Below are 21,377 nucleotides of genomic sequence, written 5' to 3'. Positions count from 1 at the left end.
TGATCTGGTGTTGCATTCGCAATTGGCGGTGGAGTTTAGATTAATTTGGCCCTTTGTTAAAAGAACGTGAATCTGCTTTTTAACGAGTTGTTCAAGGCGGTAGCCAGCACACGATGTTCCCAATCAGTAACTTTAAAGCCAGATTGATAATCAGGCGTCCTTGTTCCAGGTTCTCCCATAAAAAATGAAAATAAGAAAGCTTGACCGAGTCAGTGTTGTTGCCATGGTTCTTGGTTGGAACGGATGCGCATGCTGGTGGTGCTTTATGGAGAGAATTTGCCCTGTTTGGTAGACGAGTGAGAGGCGCCGGCTTAAAAGATGGACGAGGGAACATATATTTCTATTTGGCGGTTCTTTTCTACTTGTCGCGTCATGTTTGGTTGGATAGCCTTTTTTACCTACGTTTTCTAGCTATCGCGGTGTGGTGTCCTCCGTTAAAAGCAGTAATCGTAGAAAGGGAAATTTGACCTGATTATCCATCCGTTCATTCTTATCGTCATAAAAGTGAAAATTTGGCACGTTCTATCTGTCGGACTCCATTACTCGTTCAACCTTTCTCAAAGGAACAAAGACGCTGCAATCTCAGTGGCTAACCGTTTGTACATTTATGAGCAAACAATTGTTTGGTTTGTCTGAATGAAATATGAACCTTACAGATTTGAATGGTTGAGAATCTGGAGGACACTTGGAACAAACCTAATAGATTGCCAAATTTGCAGCATGCATGTCAATTTTGAGAAATTTACGAGCTATTTAATTCGTTAATATCTAACAGAGCAAAAGGTGCTAGTCATTTGTCTCCTGCTTTTCGGATGAAACATTTTCGACTTTATGCCATTGTTTAATCTTATTTCTTTTAGGTGTTTAACGAGATAGTCGACAAAATGTGTTGCATTTGCAGAATCCCAATGTGGTTGATTACGTCGGCGGTGATCATGTAGTGCTTCAATTATAAGGCTATGCATCCAGTCAAAGCTCAACAATGTTGATCGAGACTCGACCGTCATCAGAAACCCTTAAAGATGCTGAGAATTTTTAAAAAGTGTCATCGGCGACATATGAAGAGTTTTTAAGAGTAAGTATCTAAGGGAGTCATGGAAGTTGCATCAAAAGTTTATATATATATATATATATATATAGAGTCGGGTCAGTACCCAGCCCATCACGAGCCGGTACCCAACTACCGTTAACTACTGGATCCGTTGCCCACCCTTATTTAATTTTGACAACAAATTGTTAAGTTCGGCATCATGAGTTCTGCATTTGTAGGATTATTTAATTTTGACAACAAATTGTTAAGTTCGGCATCATGAGTTCTGCATTTGTAGGATTAGCTTCATTACTACTACGATGGCAAGGCATATAACACCTGTCCATTATTAAGCTATATCAGGGGTTTCATCTAACAAATTTCCAAAACAAGAAATCCGTTCAGATTCTAAAAGTAGTGGGATTTTTGTGACAATCCACTCCTTGGTAAGTTCATTCCCTTCCCTCCTTGAGAAATCAAGATTTCCATCAACAGCATATCGCAGAACCCAATAACCATGTTAAAAGAAACACTATTTACAGGTGTGACATTTGTTCATGCAAAAGTGAAACAAAAGTTGATTTAAAAATTCTGGCTTCGATGATCAATTTGCTGAAATAAGTCCTTGATGATGCTGAAGCAGAGTGAGGAAACGGGAGAGGCAACGGTGTGGTTAGAAAAGGAACGGCGATGGGGCAAAAGATGGCATGCTCAGTGCAGCAGAAGCAGCAGAATACCTGTCATTCACCAAATACTGCACATATCAGATACAGTAGAAAGAAGTAATCCTCATTCTACTCGGAGTTCGGAATGCCTAATGAGAAAAATACAGTCATTCTGCCGAAGAGCTGCACCAGGTTAGGGTTTGGAGACAAGCCAATGCGGCTGTACTCTGTATCCCGAAGAGCTCGCTCAAACATGAAAAATGAGCTTGCCAAGTCAAATACAGAAACCGGTATAGACTTGATTGAAATATCCATTTTTTGCAGAGTCAATAGGTCTAAAGGTTGCATTTACTAGCTTTGAGAACATCAGGGTTTCTTGAGCTTTTCTGAACAGAGCTTTGAATTCAGTGGTTTATTTTTTTGGGTGGGGTTGCAGGAGGTAACCTATGTCGTCGAAATACGCTGATCGGAGAGCTCAGCCTGTTTAGCTCCGTGTACTTCATGAGCTTCAGCTTCGTTCGGTTTGGCTAACTCAGCCTTTGGCTCATTTGGCTTGTTGTACAACCCTATACTAAACAAAAGTCTGCGGCATGTTTATGCCAACAGAGTACAAGGATGCAGAAGGGAGTTGGGATCTAGAAAAAAGTTTAAGCACATCCACTTCTAAAATATCATAAAATTAAAAATGGTAATCATAGTCATTTATGGTTGACTTGATAAAATCAAATATTTAAATCGTGGTAATTTCAATGAAAGAAATACGTTACAAACAAAACATTACATCTTCTTGACCGAAACAATGACTCCCTACAGATCCTATACACAAGTGGTCCTCAAAATTTAGAATTTTCATCAAATCAACCATGTAAGTGGCAGATATAGGGCACAATTTACTATCAACTTGCAAATACTGGATCCTAGTTGTCTAAAGGAGCGGTCTGGGTCGACAAAATTGGCTTCTCCACTCTTCCTTGTATAATAATCTAAGGATTTTTAAAATATCAGTGGATAGAGCATATACTTATCAAACGCTGCATATACATTTAATTTTTACCAAAGTCGAGATGCAACTTTTGACGTAAGTTAGGTATCGGAACCGGCGATGTTGCGAACATGACCAAGACAAAATCCCTCTATGTCGGTGTACACGCATAAACAACTAGATATGATCTGATCAAGTGGGATATTTTCCCTTCTTCTATTCGGTTTCATTCAGGAACCCAATCACTTGGAGTTGGTCACCCACTTGCGTGGGGTCTTAGTTTTGTTGGCTTCTGAAAAAAGTAAAGTTCCTTCCTTTTAGTGCCAACCACCAACTAAAGTTTTTAAAAGCGCAACAGGATACAAAGCGGTATGTGCCCACAAAGATTTATTTTGCCTCCTGAATCGGTAGATTTTAAAGAAACCAGAACGACCGTACTCAAATGGGCAAAAGAAGGGAGGCGAGGACGTCATGGGTAGAGAAAGAGGGCCCCCATGTTAAGACTCCTGACACACCACAATGGCGTCTTTAAGATGGGAAAGACAAAGGACAAGAAAGTCAAGGCGATATTGGTGTGACCAAAATATCCAGCACATGAAACTTTGGATGCAGTGAAATATGTGAATGTGGGGTTCTTTGCAGTCTTCCAGGTATTCCAACCATGCGGCAGAGCTTGGATTTAGCGTGAGCGAGCTAAAGTCCAGCTTGTTCGTTGAAACTCAGTTACATGGCCGGTCGGAAGTTCCGCGATTCCCTTTTCCGGCCATACACGGAAGGCTTTTCATTTTCGGAAATCACCTAAACCTTGGGAAATGCTTTGTATAAAGAAAAGAAATTGCACTACTCGAACAGTATTTGCATATTGAATTGACAGTTTTCAGAGAATTTATATCCTACGGAAATCCAAATACTTAAAACTTATTTCAGCATAATTCTGACTTAATTTGAATATGAAAATGTATGTATTATTGCTTGTGACTGATGCTTAAATATGAATAAAAGCAATTTTGGAAAGTCAACAGTTTCTTGGCAAAATTTGAGCTACTATATTTTGGCTTTGTTGGAAAGCAGGTCAAAGTAACACCATTATGAACCTTTTGACGCCTGTTTACAAAATTAATCGTAAGAGTCCCATAGTAACAAAGTTAATTTCCCGATTACAGCTAGTATTAGGCCATCACAAAAATCACAAGTACACGTTCAATTTCCGCGACAAAAGAAATTTCCATTTTAAAGTGCTCGGACTTTCCGGCCTTCCGTTCTGGTGAATGGTGATCAACGGTACTGCTGATCAAGAGAGAAATCGAGAGAGAGAGAGAGAGAGGAACCGCACTAACGAAAAGTGCCGAATCCGGAAACTCAAGATACCAGAAGAACAAATTGATGTTGGATCGGACAGTCATGTCAAGAATAAAACACAGTCAGGAGATTCGCGTTCGATAGCTACAACTGCAGGGAGCAGATGGCCGCAATCTCCGGCTTAGGAAATTGGATGGACACTCGCAGCAATGAAAAATCATTTTATTCGAAATTTCGGCTCGAATTCCATCGATATTTTCTGAATGAGTTAGTTTCGGAAAGCTCGAAAAAATATCACCCTGGAAATCTGAATCAGAAAAAGAAATTGAAGCTTAAACGACGCCGAGAATCCTAATTTCAGTAAAAATCTGTAGTTACCCAGCCTTCGAGTCGGAAATTTGATCTAGACATCCAAGTGAATGCCAGTTTGACTTTCATGGAGCATGTTGCAGATCTATTGGACAGGCAATATAAGTGAGCAATTGAAGGAAAACCGCCCTTTCACTAAAGAAATTCAACGGAAAATCTTTTCGTTCCCGAGAAGTTACTAGAAATTGCCGGTAATTAGCTTTCAAACAATTGGAAAAACATGAAATAACAAACAAACCGAAAATATACTGTACTTCATCAAAAAGCACAAAAATAAAGCAGGAAAGGAACGATAGCAAGTGGATCAGTTTCTTACTTGTACAGTCCGTCCCCTGGGACTACGTCTCGGTTGTTCGGTCGCGAAGCCCCGTGATTCGCCGGTTTCCGCATGGCCTGCACCTTCTTCTTCCTCGGGATGACTGCCGCGCCATCCTCCGAGATCATTTCGAGAGACGGATGCCACGGCCTTGCTGATTTTGTCCGGCGAAGCTCCGACGGCGATGCAGAAGAACTCCGGCTACTTCGCCGGTCTCCCTGCCTGCTGTTTGGGGCTGGGGTCAAAATATAGGTGCTTCCTCTCTTTAGGTGCGAATGGGAAGGAACAGGTGCGCCGCAGCTATCAAAGAGGCGGTGATCCGGGTACCGCGCGGAGATTTCTCCGGCCAAGACAGGCGTCTGAAAATGGATGTCCTCGCCGGCCGGACCCAGCAGCCGGACGGATTTCCGCCAAAAGGACACGTAGTACAAGAGCTTCATCGACGCTCGCCAAAAATTCTCCGGTCAGCAAGTCATGCGGAGTTTTCTGTCGCCGGACGGCATCGATAGTTGGGAAGGTTCACGCCGGAGAGGCGGATTTGCCGTCCGCTTATATAGCGCCATCCACTTTGAAGAAAATGACTAGTTTACCCCTCAGGATGGTCCTGGTTACAGTTGGCGCCTGTTGAATCGCGGCCGCGCGGGTAGCGTAAGGACTTCTAATTACGAAAATGTCCTCAACATTACTATGAATGTCAAGGACGTGGTTTTAATAAGTAAGAGAAACCGGATCCGTTTTAGTAAGACAAACGCCACCACCGAATATGTTTATATCGAATTGAATCCAAAACCCTGAGATGAGGCTATGAATATAATAAATAACATTACTAATCTAAACAAACAACAAGTTCCAAATATGAAATTGAAGCGAGGAAGGGTATTTTAGTAACCAAGCAGAAGATTCTGCAGTTGTCGCAATTGCCCTTGGAGGGTTGAGGATTCCTGTGTGCAGTATATCGGGAAGGGGCCTTTTCGTAGTTTCTTGGATTAGGTGGGTGTAGATAAGCATCCGCTCACTTCGTCGTCTTCTGGAAGTGCGGAACCCACAACGCTCTTTACTTTTGTTTTGATTCCTTTTGTGCAATTGGAAGGTGAAGAATGGGCACTACGCAAATGAGTCTCTTGCCTTTCCCTAGTGACGAGAATGGACAGAGTGCTAGTTTATCGTCGCTTTCCTGCCACTGGTCGTCCGTGGCTACGACGTGATTCGAACCCAAGTCCCACCAGGCAATGGTGCGTCGATCAGTCGAACCGAACAAACTGGACTCGTTTATTTATTTATCTCAATATTACTAAACTGTACTTTTTACCATTTTAGCTAATTTGTTCTTTTGTTTTTCAAGCTAAGCATTGACCTACTCCAAGGCGTTGTTTAGAAGACTTTCTATTTCAAAGGGTAATTGGTTTACTTTATTCAATGATAAGCAAATGTCAAATACAATGAAAAAATTTCCCAAATGTTAAATCATGATCTGTCACAACGGCCTTTTAGACGACCCTTTTTTTGACGGTTGTTGGCGAAATTTCAGCTATCTAAACACAAATTGGATATTGATTAAGGATTCTGAACAGGTATAAGAAATGACATCTGATCATATTCAAATTCAGTAAATATTGGCCTTATTAGGATTCAGATCAAATATAGTTTTAGATAACTATTTTATACCGGATGTTTATAATATGGCTCGAATTCGGTTTAAAAGTCAGATTTGGTTTTGGATCTTGATATAAAAATCAGATTCAGATTATGAATTTGAATTTCAGTTTCAGATATGATATACATTTCCCTCATTCAACTTGAAGTATAAAAATGATATGTAAATAAATATTTGAAGAAACAGATATATATATATATATTGAATGAGTTCTATTTTGATATTGGTCCAAACGGTTCATCCGTGAACATTTTACTAATTTTCACTCATTCACTTGATATACTATCTTATAGATATATTTTTAACGTCCGAAGGTATTATGGATCTGTAAAGAAATAGTGACTTTGAAATGTCTAGATAAGACTTTAGAAGTCGTGTCATTTTCAAGAAATTATGACAATTAGTTTTCAAGTCAACGTCAGACTCTGCTTCCCATGCTATTATTGATTCCACCATTTATTAAAGTTTGCTCATATACATCACCAGAGTCACACTTGACCAAATCAGGAGAGCGCTTGTTTGGACGTTGAAATTACAATACAGAAAACCCAACAAAACTTTTAAAAATAATGAAAACGAAAAAACCTGTGCTTTTTTTTTTTTACTAGCTTCATTTACATCATTACAAAAACATAATTTTATCAAGCTATTTTTTTTTATATTTTCCAGTTATTTACTTATTTATTTTCTATTTTAAATATTTTTTTAAAATTAGAAGGTCCTTTTTGAGATTTTGAGCTTTGCCCAAAAAAGAAAAAAAGTTGAGACAAACCTAGCACTTTTAAAACTCACCACCCCGTGAAAGATATTTGTTGAAAACAAGTCTATTCACCTTTTTCTTAACTTTTACTGAGGCCGAACTGTAAAGTGTAAATCTGATTGCAGACTTGCAGTCTACATCTAACTCATGGTTGCTTGTCTCAAGAAACTTTTCTATTGGTAAAATTTGTGGAAGAAAGAAATTTACTGCCGGCCTTCTTACTGGGTTGTATAAATTTAACTGAACAGAAGCTTACAAGAATCTGAATTTGCTCTCTAGGTTACGCTGCGTGGCCACAGTGTGGTAAAAACGGAAAATTTTGTAAGATCCCGAAAGTTATATCTAAACATTGAGGCTTGGTGTGGTTTCTTACACAAGAAAGGAGGACAATTTCTTCGACCCTTTTCCCATTTTCCGGCAGTAGGTAAACGACTTGAGATGAGAGCACACCCAACCTAATTTGATGTTTTAGCAACTCTCAATCCGGCGACACTCGTAAGTTGTGTGTGCCATCAAATCAGTAAAGCTTTTTGTGCCATTTTTGTATGGTTAACGTCTCGGCGATGTCACATGATATATAATTTGCTTCTTCAATATTTCTTTGCAATAGAATCCCATATACATCCTGTATACATGATATGTAAAATAGAGTAACTTGCAATTCAATAAATCGATCGACTACGAAATTAACCAAATGTTGCCCTCTTAAAAAAAAAATGTGTATCATGTTTTTTCTAATTGGACTTATATCTGCATGTGGGAACCAATTTATAGAGTTCCCAAGTTGATACCTCCCTCAAAAAAGGCTGCTGACATTCGCAAGCTTTACATTCTCGACTTTGATGCTCCAAGAAAGAGGGACAGACCGGATGCAGGAAAAAATGCTAACCATGCAAAAAGTAAGAATGAAACAGTCACAAAGTTCTCATGACATCCCAAATAAAACTAAAATAGTCTACGGAAGCGACTCGTGCTTCACGCTAAAAATCTTGGTAAGGTGTGGCGGAGTCATAATGCTGACAATTTTTATTTATAATTCTCAAGCAATGACTTAGAAGCTCCCACTTTTCAGCTGCTCTCAGGGTCAGGAGGCTGCTCAGGTTGTATTCGGTCAGTCCTTTTCTTGGATATGGATTCTAAGGTTTCGATCGATCTCTATTGAACTATATGATTGAATGAAGACTACCAACTCAAGTTATCTGTATCCAAGGAGCTGCCACAACCCAAACCATGATCAGCTCATATGGAGGGCAGCTGATCTGGATTAGTTGTATGATCGACTTCTTAGCCAATCCATATACTAATTGAATCGTCTAACTCAAATTCTTATCGGACCATCTTTTTTATCATTCAACATTTACTAACACTTGTTTTTTTTTATATATATACATTTGCGCCAGCGAAGACTTGATTTCTTTTACAGTAAGGCCAAAGTGGGTTTGAACTGGGTCGTGCATGTCGGTGCCCCAACTGGCCACAAAGAGGATGAATCGAAGTTGAGGGAGTAGGATTGCCACTTGGATCAACTCTTTACCAGACATTGCGGTCGATGCATGAATATTTGGTTCATGGGTAGCCAACAGCACCTCACAATCTTCCAATATTTTGAAAGAGCCTCTACCATCTAAATTCCTAGGACATTTCTCACTTGCTATAGTTGAAAACAGGATTCCAAATATATACATATACATATCTACAGATATATAACCGACTTGGATCCAGACACTGCCGTTAGTGCATGAATATTTTAGTTTATGGGTAGCCAAACACCTCATCATCATCTAATTTTTTGACAGAGCCTCTATTATCTGAATTCCTAGGACATTTCTCACCTGCAGATTATGTCTAAGCTAAAAACTTGCAGATTATGTCTAAGCTAAAAACTTGCAGATTATGGGTAGAAATACACACGCGCACACACATATATATAATATAATGATTATGAGCTGCTGGTCCTTTACGATCTTGAGATTTCTTTATTTATGTTACAGTTGCATGATTTATGAGTCCAAGCTTTGATGAACAACCTGTCATCTATTTACGAAAATAAGGTGTTTTTAACAAGTGGAGTTTTAGGTATCGCATGGAACACCCTACAGTATGATCATACATCATTTCGTTTGCAACTAAACGACATGACCATCGGCATCGGTCGCCCCAGCCAAAGATTTCGGATCTTGGATCAGCTTTAGAATATCCACCCAGTCTAGATTCGGTTCAGCTTCAAATTGGACTGAGCATTTGTGATGGATTGGTTGCCAACTGAATATATGGAGACGATCACATGTTTTCAGGCTTTTCTTTTTTCTGTTACATGTATATTATTAATATTTTTTTTTTCAGAATCCAAACCGTTTACATTTCCTAAACCAGATCCACTATTCAAGGTTCAGATACACTGTTGGGTCAACAGTGACTGACTCATTCTCAGCCGCAGCCGTTGGGCTTCGTGAGAAGCCTTTTGCCGGGAACAAATAGCATGTAGGCAGAATCTACCCTCACACCGTCTGACTTGGGCCTCAGAGAAAAAAAAGTAAATGGCAGGCCCAAAAGGGCCGTCCAGCAATCCAATTGAGCAGGTCAGTATAGAATTACGGGCCCGTGTGGGGAAGTGAACAAATTGGATCCTGGTTTGGATCTATCCATTACCAGATCTTCTCCTACCAGACGCTTACGCTTGTATGGATTCTCTTGCATGTTATATTATGTATCAGGAATGTTGCAAGCTCTTAATAATATATGCTAATACTTTAAATAAATCCATTCAATAACGTGAAAATCAGTTTGTAGGTGTTAAAAAACGGTTTACATATTCAGGAGTTTACAACCAGCAGTTCGAGTACGTTCTCTTCCGCCTTCAATTTACAGGACATTACGTTCGGAGTTCAACACTCGAGGTGCATGTCTGTTTTAGTAAGGCCAAAGCAACGGAAAGAATATTTGCCTTGTACATGAGAGATTTTACGTACTTGGATTTCACTCTCCGAATCATCGTGGTAGAATGTGGCAGATAAATATGTCAAGCACCCAAGTCCTACTGGTTTTCCTTCTCATGACAAGTCCTATAAATGCGTGTTGGAAACCTGTTAAAAAATTATGACAAGATACGATCAGATTGTTCACGTTTCACTTTAAACCAGTTTTGAAAGGGAAGGGCCAAAGACATGTGATATGCATCTCATTCATTAGTTATCGATCTAAAGATTGCATCTGTCTGTGTGTGTATATATATATGTATAGCTGACCAATATCTTGGCTTGGCTGCTTTAGGCCGTCAATCTAGAGGAGGCTGAAGGCATGATAGTCAGTGGAATGTCCCCTGCCGGAAGGCCAACTTCAAGGAAGACTATTTCTGATGTGCCGCTTCATTGTAGCGACGAGCGTACAGAAATAGGGCCATGCATGGTCGAAGTGGCACCTCTAGACTGCTGCTGGCTTCACCTCACCCATTCCCAAAAGAAGAAAGAAAGAGAGAGAGAGAGAGAGAGGTCAGAGGCCTAGAGATGGAGGTTGGATTCGAATTACTGATCGCCCATATATATGTAACTAAGTGCAATGAAGAGGAATACAGTTGCAGAGAGGCCGAGTCACTTGCGAAATCGACAGCAGTCCACGGCCGATATCATGTGGCCTAAAGATCGGCACCTCGGAGAAATGCAGCTTGTAGCGAACATGATGCACCTTGGTAGGTCGGGCTTTCAAGTTGAAGAAGGTCACAGACTCAATCTGCATCTGAACCGATTCAGAAACTTTCCATCGAATCGAAAGTTAACTATCTGTTTAAATTTTCAAACGGCAACTGATATATTAACTAAGTTTAATTGAACATTAGTTTGGGAGAGGAAAGATAATTCTGACTATCTCTGCAGGAACTCTTTTTCATAAGTAGGCTGTAGCGCGCTCTCTCACACACACACACACAGGCCCGCCGCTTCTGAAGGCCTAGCAATTAGCATAATCGAGAAGTCCCCTCGAGCTGCTCAGATTCTCCAAACACGAGTCTGCTGCCGACCTGCTACAAGAAACGAACCCGGTGGAGCCCATTCAACGCGTGGAGTCTGCTGGCTGTTCCTTGTGAATGTGCGTAGAGTTGTCTTGTAAATTCGGTCCATAGAAATAACCGATAGTAATTGTCCAGGAGATACCATTTACGATGTGCATTTGATTTGAACCAAGAAGCAGTGGTACCAACTTCCCATATTCAGTAGTAAGCCAAGGTGATTATGCATGCCTACACTTAATCACATGGTTTATGTGATTTTATATTCACTAAAAGAACCGATTTAACTTAACTTTTTACTCAAACTCGACTCGTTTAAGCTCGATCGACCTAACTACCAAGTTTAGATGAGTGAAGCTCGGACCCTCAAACCCCTTTTGGTGGAACAGACTGGATCTTTGAAGCCTGTGGGACCTGCGTATTTGGATCCAACGCAGACAAAGTACAATGATATCATCCGGGCTTGATCTTCCTCGCAATTTGCACAAACAACACGGTTGTTGACAAAGAAAGGAAATGTTGAGAATGTGCCGTTGGAGGGGCATATTTGTTGGATCTAATAAGTATCCGTTCTCTACCAGAACGTTTTTACTTGTCAAAATTACTTTTGGTCACTCGCTCAATCTGAAGTACCTTACCGAGTTTGATTGGATTCAAGTGTTCTTGATGTGATATACTGGAGTACGGGCTTCATGTATTTTACCGTGCTCCGGCTGTTGTGAAATTTTTTCACATGCTGTTGTACTGGTTCTGGATCATGGATCTTTGTCGATATGCTAATCCCGCTCTGCATACTTACAACAATGGTCAGAAGAATAATGATTGATGGTTTGGCTCGATCTTTCCAAGCATCTAAACATTTGATACACTATTTTAGAAATGACTATGCCCTCGAATATATTAGCAAAAAAAAAAATATATTATTATTTTTTTTCACCGGTAATTTTAATCTCTTAATTTACCACAATCATTGACTGGGTAAGAAACGAAGTTTACTTAAAATTATTGAGTAGTCAAGCTCAAGCAGGCAGGTTTGGATCCATAGATCTACCAAGTTCGTTCACCAATGCACAAATGCCTAGGTATCGTGAAGATATGAGTAACTTGATGAGTTTTGTCGGGCATGAACCTGGATCTGATGAGATCCAAAATTTGCAGTGGTCCACTTGGATCAGGGTCAGGACTGAGAAGGCTCAGAACGTGTAGGCGGTACATCGCACACGGATAGCCAGATCGTCGGGACTGACCGGTCAACAAAGGGACAAACTCGTTATTCTTCAATAATTGGGGCTATTGTGTTTGGCGGAAAATTTTACAGCCATGCACAAAGGAGAAATTGGGTGCATGATTGGTGTAATCATCGCGTGCTGTCGCGTCTTTTGGTGCACCCAACTTTACAAAGCGCCATCATTTCTTTAAAAATATCCGTACTGCCCCGGCATCTATCTCGTTCCCTTTCTTCTTAGTCCGGTGAATTTTTATATAAAAAATATTTCCCCGTCTTTTCAGGAACAGAATGGGTTTCGTTTATATTTTCCAAGGCAGAACTGTAGTTTTTTTTTTTTTTACTTTTTTCTACACTTTACAGAGTTTTAATATAATATTTTTTCGCAAAAAAAAAGAAAAAAAGAAAAATACTTGCCTCAGAAAAGAATTTTCTTCCCAAGTGCCATGTTCCCAGGGGCATCTCTAGGACCTTAGTGGGAACTTTCACCTTGCGCCGATCCAGACCCGACTGCAAATAGCATGCTTGGAATAAATTCCATTCGCTTTCCCATTTTTTCCGTTCATCATTGATGTTTAAAAGTTAAATTGACAAGAGAATATTGATCTGAGTGAATGAGTATTGATGATAAAAGAATGATACGCTCATCATAGATGAACGGAAAAAGAAAAAAGAATGACTTGCGTTTTAAATGCTCTTGTCCCACTTGGAATTATTGTTTCTTGGGTAGTAATTTGTGACTTGTAAGAATCCCCAACCGTCAAGTTGCATTAACTAAAATCTCCTCCATTAATTTTTCAAGTCTTCTTCAAGCTTAAATAAGAATCGTGAATGACCAAGAATAAGAAACTTAAAAATTTGTATGGCTGTTCGGGATCTCATCAAAATTCAAGCCCCTATAAGATGCAGCTGATTCAAATGCCATATGTTTATCTAATCAGTCCTTAACTCCTTGCTTCAGGCTTTGTTGGGATCTGTGAATGAACTGTCTACACTGTTAGATCCGCGAAGCGAGAGAAGCAGACAGATAATCAAACTCTGCAAGAAGATTAGATACTAATCTTAATTTGTATCGCATTCTTGCAAAGTTGTCTTAATCAAATTGGACAAAGTTAAGATCTCTTGTAGGATTGGCAGCTGAAGATAGTGGACCAGTGCCATAAGTTTGGGAAAGAATATTTCCTTAATTATGAACCAAGTGAGTTTCAGTCAAACGAAGATCGTAGTTCACATCTGCACAGTTGTATTTAACAACTCTTTTAACAATGATTGGTCATCGGCCTTGCATTTCGAAGCTCATCCAGCTACTCAACTTCCAATCCAGATTATGTGCTGTTTGGGGCAATAAATGAAGGACATCAACTAGATTATAGTGGAATTTTAAGTAGCTGGACTTGAAGAAACAAGTGTTTATTATTTCCAGAAGACCAACTTTTCTACTGCAATCATGTGCTTGATTTTGGGGGGCCTGACTTGGTCTTCTTGAGAAGCAAAGGGACATGACTGGCATTATGAAAAAGGTGGACAAAAGGTTTTGTAGGTGACAAGAAAGAGACCTGTCCCAAGAAAAGCTGAGAGGATGAATAAGGCGAACATAAATGACATGCAGTAGACGGTTACAAAGGTCGGAAGGGAAATATGGATTAAAAAAAGGAACCTTTTTTTTAATTACTTTTTTTTGCTTGTGAGAGATCTGCATTGGTTCAGTGATCATAATGTTAAAGGAGAGTAAAGGGCAACAAGAAGGCAGCCAAAAGAAGCCTGAGTTTAGCTCTTTTGCCTCTCTCTCTGTCTATCTCTCTCGTTGAGTGCAAGTAAGCGAAACAGAGTGGAAAGGAAGAGGAAGGGAGGGAAAAATATTGGAATGTGTCAGTTTTAGTTGCACAAGTAGGTTTATATACGTCTACACCAATGGGCTTGAATGTGGTACCTGCAACAGTTGGTGCTTCTTTCTTTGACATACGGATTCTTTTGTAGTGATCTTTTTCTAGCTATTCTAGAACGATAGTTGTTTGTAGCTTGACTTTTATCGATATTTCCTCCTCCTCTTCTTCTTCTTCTTCTTCTTCTTCTTGTCCTGCTGTCACTTGTAGATGTTGTTGATGGTGTTGGCAGTCAGAATGTGAATCTGCTCTCCGTTTAAGCTTTTTGGAGGTAGCTTCTATTCGTTGATGGGGATTTTGGGGTTGGGTGGAGTGAATGAGAGAGGTGGTCTTCGTGGCTCGGGGAGTATGGAAGCCGTGAGTTACTTTGAAGTGGACGTCAATGGCCGACAGAGCTTCTTCATTGACAAGGTGCAGTGTTTTCTCTCCATTTGCCTTCTCCCGGGTCTCTGGTTTGTGAATTTCGTTTGATTCGTCTTCTTCTGCTTCTTCGTCTTCTTATTTTCGTTCTCGCTCCTCTTCCTGTTCTTCTGTTTGTTTCGTCATGCACACTTCCACCTTGCTCTAAATCTTCCAAATTACTGGTTTTCCTTGAGATTTACAATTCGGTTTTCTTTTCCACGTTTCTGAAGAAAACAAATATTGAGACACTTTTGATTGTTCCTCTTCATTTTCGTACTTGTCACAGTAGCTTGGTTGAGGATGAGTCTTTGAAACTTGTCTTATTACGAATCCTTTGTGAGGATCTAGAAAATGGGTTTTCCTTCAGGAAATTACGCAATGGGCGTTCTTGTTTTCCTTCTCTTGAACGGAAACGAATGAGTTTGTGTTCCCGGTCTGTGCCTTTTCCTTTTTTTTTTTTTGTTTAGTTCTCTTCTTCTGAGAATGGCAGCTTCTTGAATCGCGTGGAAGCCGATTGCTTAATTGCGGGAATTTCTTGGGGTACGGTACTTTAACTTATTCTTGTTCAGTGCCTCTAATTTTCTGTTATTAACTACTTTTCTCAAATTATTGCCTAAATTTAAACTAGGTTGGGATTTCCCCCCGTTGGTTTTATTGCTATATTTATGAGGCTTTAATGTTGTATCATTAAATGTTACCCTTCTGTGGGGAGTTCAGATTTGGCTGGACATACCCTCTTGTTGGTTTACCATTTTCTTATAAAATTCTTCCAGTACTTTGTCATTTGCCTTTTCCTTGGCTGTCAAATTCTGCTTCTGCTCCTTCCTAATTCTCTTGTCCCTTCTCTTTAATATTTATGCTCATACTTTTTTCTGCTTCTCTGGCGTGAATTCATTTTTCATACTGTTGGTCACTGCTTTCTTATAGCAGTTTAGTGAGTTCAAAACGACAACTGTGTCCACCGCCTGCTTTAAATGGGTACCCAGTTTCCGCTCTCTGTGCATATTGATGGGTTATTCTTTTCTATGGCTCTCTTGTTGGTCAGCTACTAGGGGTAGCGCGTGATTCCATATGTTTTTAAGGCTGTTTTATGAGTTGTACATTCTCCCTTCTCTTGCAGGGAATTATATCATCCTATTCAGGTAAAGTTTCCCAAATTTTCCAACAACAATCAGCCTCTGTTACCAATCTTCATGGCCGACCTCCGAGAGTCGCACTCAATGATCTTCCGGGAGGATCAGAAGCATTTGAGCTGTTGACAAGGTTCTGCTACAGCAATGGAAAAACTCATATAACTCCTTCAAACGTTTGTCGCCTTCATTGTGCTGCCATTTTCATGGAGATGACTGAAGAGCTGCATACGAACAACTTGGTCACGCAGACTGACAGATTCCTTCAGGGGATGGTGTATTGGACTTGGTCGGAAAACTTGGTGGTGTTGAAACAATGCCAAGAATTTATAGCCCCTGCAACTTCATCCGGAATCCTGTATAAAATCATCAACTCTATGCTACTAAAGCTCGCTGCAAATAATGAATCAAGCCCTTCTAGTTCTTCTCCAGAGAGTTCATCTGTCCGATTTTCTTGTGACACAAAAAGCAGTGAATTCGCGAAGAACTCTGGCCAATCCTGGTGGTTTGAAGATTTTTCTGGTTTAAGTACCCTGGTTATTGAGAAATTTATCATGGAAATGGTCCGCCACAAAATCGATAATCTTATCATCAGCAGGTTCCTGTTTTATTACTTCAAATCCCGCTTCCCCTCCTCGACACCTATCGAGAAACTGGAGATTACAGAGGCAGTTGTAAATCTGTTAAGTCTGTTAGATAAGAACTCTATTTCTTGTAAAGGGTTGTTTGCAATTCTAAGAATGACTTCTGGTTTGGCAATCAGCAAGAGCTGTAGAGACCAGTTAGAGTCCATGATCGGTTCACAGCTTGATCAGGCAACACTGGATAATTTACTTTTTCCTGCACCGGTTAAAATGGGGTCTCTCTATGACGTGAATCTGGTATTAAGATTTTTGAAGTCCTTCATTGGTGGAGATGGGATCTCTGCAACAGCACTGAAGAGGGTTGGGGTCTTGATGGACAAATATATTGCTGAAGTAGCGCCTGATTCTTCCCTAAAGCCTTCAAAATTCATTGCTCTAGTGAAGGCTCTGCCTGATTCCGCAAGGGAGTCATATGATGAGATTTACAGAGCCTTGGACATGTATCTGGAGGTAATCCCTCTCTCTCTCCCCCTATATTATTTGGTTCTGATGAGCTCATACATCCTGTACAACTGTCCGCTATTAGAGCCTGCTAATATCGTGTTGATTTTGCTCATTGAACAAACAAGGTTGTGTCAGAAGCTTTTCCCCCTTCTTGTTACCGGTCCATTTGTTCATCCCTTGTTCTTTCTATTTTCAGTATTGAAACACTAGCTTCCATAAGTTCAAGAAAACATTCTGCCTTTTATTGTTTCACCTCTTTGTACTTCATTGACTAACATGCATTGTTAATGGTATCCTGTACTTCCTTTTCCATATAATCACAAACAAAAACAACAATGAAGCCAATTTTTAACACTTTGCAAATGAGGGCACTGGATTTAACAAGGACCATGTTGAGATTCCAGTAGTGTTAAAAGTTACAATTTGCCTGCTAAAGCCCAAGTTCTCTCACCCTTTTCGAATTCATTGTAATCTTTCAGTCACCTGTAAATCGAAAATTAGGTCCTTATTACTGGCGTTTGGGATTGACAGGTACATGCAGGGTTATCAGAAGAAGACAGAGTGAAGATTTGCAGAGTTTTGAATCATGAGAAGCTCTCGCTAGAAGCCTGCAAACACATCACCAAGAATTCGAACATCCCCTCAAGGGCTGCCATTCAGGCAGTGATCTCTCAGCAATCAAAGCTCAAGAGCTTACTTGAGGGATATGATCACTTCTCATCTGACATTAATACTACCCCTCTTAGTTACAAAAGCAAAGTTAGCAAAAGCACTTGCCATGAAGTAGACGATCAGATCGTTCTCTTGGCAAAGAAGGTTGATTTGTCAATGGAGAACGAGAAACTGAAAGCCCACTTACAAGGGATGCAATGGAAGGTGATAGAGCTGGAAAAGATGTGCAAGAAAATGCAGAGCCAAATGTCCAGAATGATGATGAAGAACAAAGTAGCGAGCCATGGAAATGCAAGGCTGCCTAGACTCTGCTCTTGATATTTGTAAAGTTTTTTTTTTTTTTTTCTCCTTGTTAAAGTGTATGATAAGGAAATATTTGATTAATGCTTCTATAAGATTGCCATTTTCATTCAGCAAGTGTATATATATATATATATATATATATAGATCTTGACTCTAGTCAGCACCGCGTTGCGAGAATGGAGAAGTCCTGTCCATGCTTGACTCTAGCGGAGGATGGGGTTGCACTTTTGCCTGGACAAGGAGCCCCATTTGTCCGTATTGATTGTTTTTGGCCTTTGATAACGATCAGCATTTTTAGTATTTTCCTCATGTTGCAGGTCAGGACAAGACCGGACTGACATCCAACCCACATTCAAATGTCTCTCGCTCGATAAGATTTCAGACGGCTGTATCAAACTGAATAATTATATTATATGATGATATTATACTACATACAGCATATCCGAAAATTTCAAAAACTCCATAGAGATGTCTCCGACTAAATCTTGATGTTCTTAGTTCCTACCTCAAGGATGATTTCCTTGTGATGTGATACAAAATCGCTCTTACCAAATGGAGTGAACAATGTAATTAAGTTACTGTTTTTCTTTTCTGAAAAAATATCATGTGACAAATTCAGGGCACCATAAGTTTAACCATTCCCTGCAGGTTCTATTATTATTGTTATTATTATTTCACCGTTTGTCTTTAATTACTGAATCAGGGGTCGCAATCCTTGAAATAATCAAAACATTTGAGTTTTGAATAAGACCCTCTCAAATTTCTTATTTATTTTCTCACCTTCAGAATGCTTCTTTCTGGCACAATGCGGCCCACAATATGTGATACAGTCTTTTATGTGAAATAAAAGAAGGCACAAGGTACCAATGGCTTAATATGTGCCTTCATTCTACCTGGCCCATCTTGGTTTGTTTGTCTCACATGGTCAAGTCGAGTCTGTTCTGGTTGAAAATCATCTTTTTTGAACCGAAATGCCTTATGAACAACCAGAAAATCAACTCATTTAATCATTTTATATTCTGCACAATCTGAATTTCGAATTTTTAAATGAAAGATTCTTTTATTCTTTGGGAATAAAATGGTGGGGAGACCATCTACCGGCAGGTTTGCACCGAAAAATAAAGATTCAAAACATGGAAAACAAGGTAGGCCTAATCGTTCGGTTGATCAATTTTGTAATCTTCTAAGCCGCAGATTCAATAAAACATTTTTGAAACTGATTCAATTATCACCGAATGGGACCAACCATTTTCAATTTTAAGATATTGCTTACTTTAGTGCTTCGGCATCCTGACGATTCCCAAGTACTTAAATACCAATAAGTTAGTTAATAATTATGGATACCAATGTTTGGCTTCAAGTTCATGTTGCTCCAAAAAAAAAAGGAGAAAAAGGGTGAAACACGACAAGCTTCCAATTACATAAACATATCCGGAATACATCCAATTTCCTGAAAAAAAAAAGATCACAAAAGGATTTGTAACTTTTCATAGAATTATATTATCTTATATTATAATATACGGGAGATTGGGACAAAAAGATCACAAAAGATTTGTCCCAGACAATCAAATTTGTTGCAACTCTTCATCAACAACAAAAAATTGGATGGTGGCGATTCATGTTACCCTGATTCCTTCCTGTTTGTTTCTGTGGTACAGAGTTTGGGTTTTAGTATTCTCAAATAGACTGAACACTTGCACGCCGAGTTAATAAAATAATAATAACTGTTACGCTATATCTTTGAAATGGAACATAAATAAAAACTAGAGAAAAAAAAAATCACGAAATCGAGATTGTTCGCAGCTTCCGGCAACCAAGTTACGGCTCGAAACAATTTGGGACAAAAACCATTTGAAGTACTTCATCTGCACTCCAAGTTCGGAGCTATATCGATCGAGGCGTAGGGCTAGCGAAAGTTGACCCTTGCGCTCTACGCCTCGGCGAGCCCGAGGCGGAGAAGGCAGAGGCAGGCAGGCCTAAGGCCCTTCCTTGTTGGTGGCGAGCAGCGGTGATGGTTGCCGCCATTAATTTCGGTTCCTGCTGTTCCACTCCACAGTACCGTTCTCATCTCCCTCAATGCGATCTTGTTTAATCATTGAGCCATTACTCTGTGTCTCGTGTTCATGAAGCCTCTCAGGCGCTGTAAACCTTGTGGTGTACGTTTACCTCCTTCGCCTTCCCCTATACAACACACTCTTCCCCTCTTCCTCGACACTTCATAGTGCTACGTGCAACCACCTCTCTCTCTCTCTCTCTCTCTCTATATATATATATATATATAGATATATATATATATATATATAGATATATATATATATATATATAGATATATATATATACACTTAGTTATCAATTCACAGATGGCCACTTCCATCATGATGGATGTTAATAAAAAAACTAAAGAGAAAATATTGATGAGCATCTATTATGGAGGATCAAAACTCTTATAGATGAGCTATGTAACTCTTGACAACCAGAATAACCATTCGATCACTCTCTCTCTCTCTCTCTCTCTATATATATATATATATATATATATATATATATATATATATATATATATATATATATATTCAATGGTGACTATAGTTAGTTAAAGTCACTCACGCCATTCATCAGTCATCTGATTCATTATGATATACGGTTGAAATGTGTGAATTAGATAAAAACGTTTGTTACATTTTTCTTCTTGTTTATTTATTCATTTAAGATAAAGATATCTATATGCATTGAAAGAAGATTTGAAGGCAGAAGAGAGAGAGATAAAGAGAGTTTAGAGATATATATGTATATATATACCACAGTAAGTAACATGTAAATTGGGCTTAAACCAGGCCAGACGATTGGCACATCTGTAAATGGATTTTCTGACTCTTTAAGTTGCGTGGGGATTTACATGGTGTTGGTTCCTCAAGAAACTAAAGCACTATTCAGTACTATTTACTACATATTGCCTTGGTCATTGAGCCTTATGGGCAGGGACACATGCACCAGAACAGAACTTGAATTTTGAAATCTCTTGACACTCGTCCAAACGGGATTTCTTGGAATACGAAGCTTTTTGGCCCTCCAAGAAGGTCTTCCTCGTGTGAAGCACAACAGCGTTGCAGTGAAGGACAAGGGAAGGGAAAAAGCATTCCTTGCCTTTTCTCGTTTTGGAAGGAAAGGCTCAAAAATTTGTGTTTTAAACAATTCGGCTCATTTCTTAACACGACATTAGCATATTCTATATCCCTTCGGTTGATGGGAAATTGACTGGGAAGAAGTAACCAAAGCTTACATCTCTGTATCACAACAAACAAAATAATGAGAATAATATTAACAAATAAATAATGAATATGTTATTAATGGATGTAGCGGGTTGATGATATTGATGGGTCATCAACTACTATGTTGCTTTCCTTTTGGAAAAGAGAGAAAGGACTATTAACCATATTATTTATATGTTCGGCCTAATAAAATAACGATAGAGTAACTTCAAAACAATGATTAACTAGCGAAAACTACAGCAGCATGTGGCTCAATGTTATTTCTTTTTCATCACGAGCGATCCAAGTTGCATTACACGTTTATACTAAAGAGTCGTTACATTGCATGAA

At 39.4% G+C, this 21,377-nt stretch overlaps 2 protein-coding genes across 2 annotated transcripts; one reads left to right on the top strand and one right to left on the bottom strand.

Annotated features, from left to right (window-relative positions):
• Positions 1-1,527: 1,527 nt before the first annotated feature.
• Positions 1,528-5,182, bottom strand: LOC116248439 (uncharacterized). Its single transcript, XM_031621230.2, has 2 exons — positions 4,662-5,182; positions 1,528-1,767 (listed from the first exon to the last, which is right to left on the bottom strand). The coding sequence occupies exons 1-2, from the start codon at positions 5,099-5,101 to the stop codon at positions 1,704-1,706; spliced, it is 504 nt and encodes a 167-aa protein (XP_031477090.1). The 5' UTR covers positions 5,102-5,182; the 3' UTR covers positions 1,528-1,703.
• Positions 5,183-13,964: 8,782 nt separating this feature from the next.
• LOC116250014 (BTB/POZ domain-containing protein At3g22104) lies at positions 13,965-17,888 on the top strand. The gene is made up of 3 exons (XM_031623339.2): positions 13,965-14,594; positions 15,706-16,809; positions 17,335-17,888. The coding sequence occupies exons 1-3, from the start codon at positions 14,472-14,474 to the stop codon at positions 17,791-17,793; spliced, it is 1,686 nt and encodes a 561-aa protein (XP_031479199.1). The 5' UTR covers positions 13,965-14,471; the 3' UTR covers positions 17,794-17,888.
• Positions 17,889-21,377: the final 3,489 nt, after the last annotated feature.

The sequence above is a fragment of the Nymphaea colorata genome, chromosome 1, assembly GCF_008831285.2.
Source record: "Nymphaea colorata isolate Beijing-Zhang1983 chromosome 1, ASM883128v2, whole genome shotgun sequence".
Classification (NCBI taxonomy): domain Eukaryota; kingdom Viridiplantae; phylum Streptophyta; class Magnoliopsida; order Nymphaeales; family Nymphaeaceae; genus Nymphaea; species Nymphaea colorata.
The sequence above is the reverse complement of the archived record's forward strand: the minus strand, read 5'-3'. Positions and strand labels throughout refer to the sequence as shown.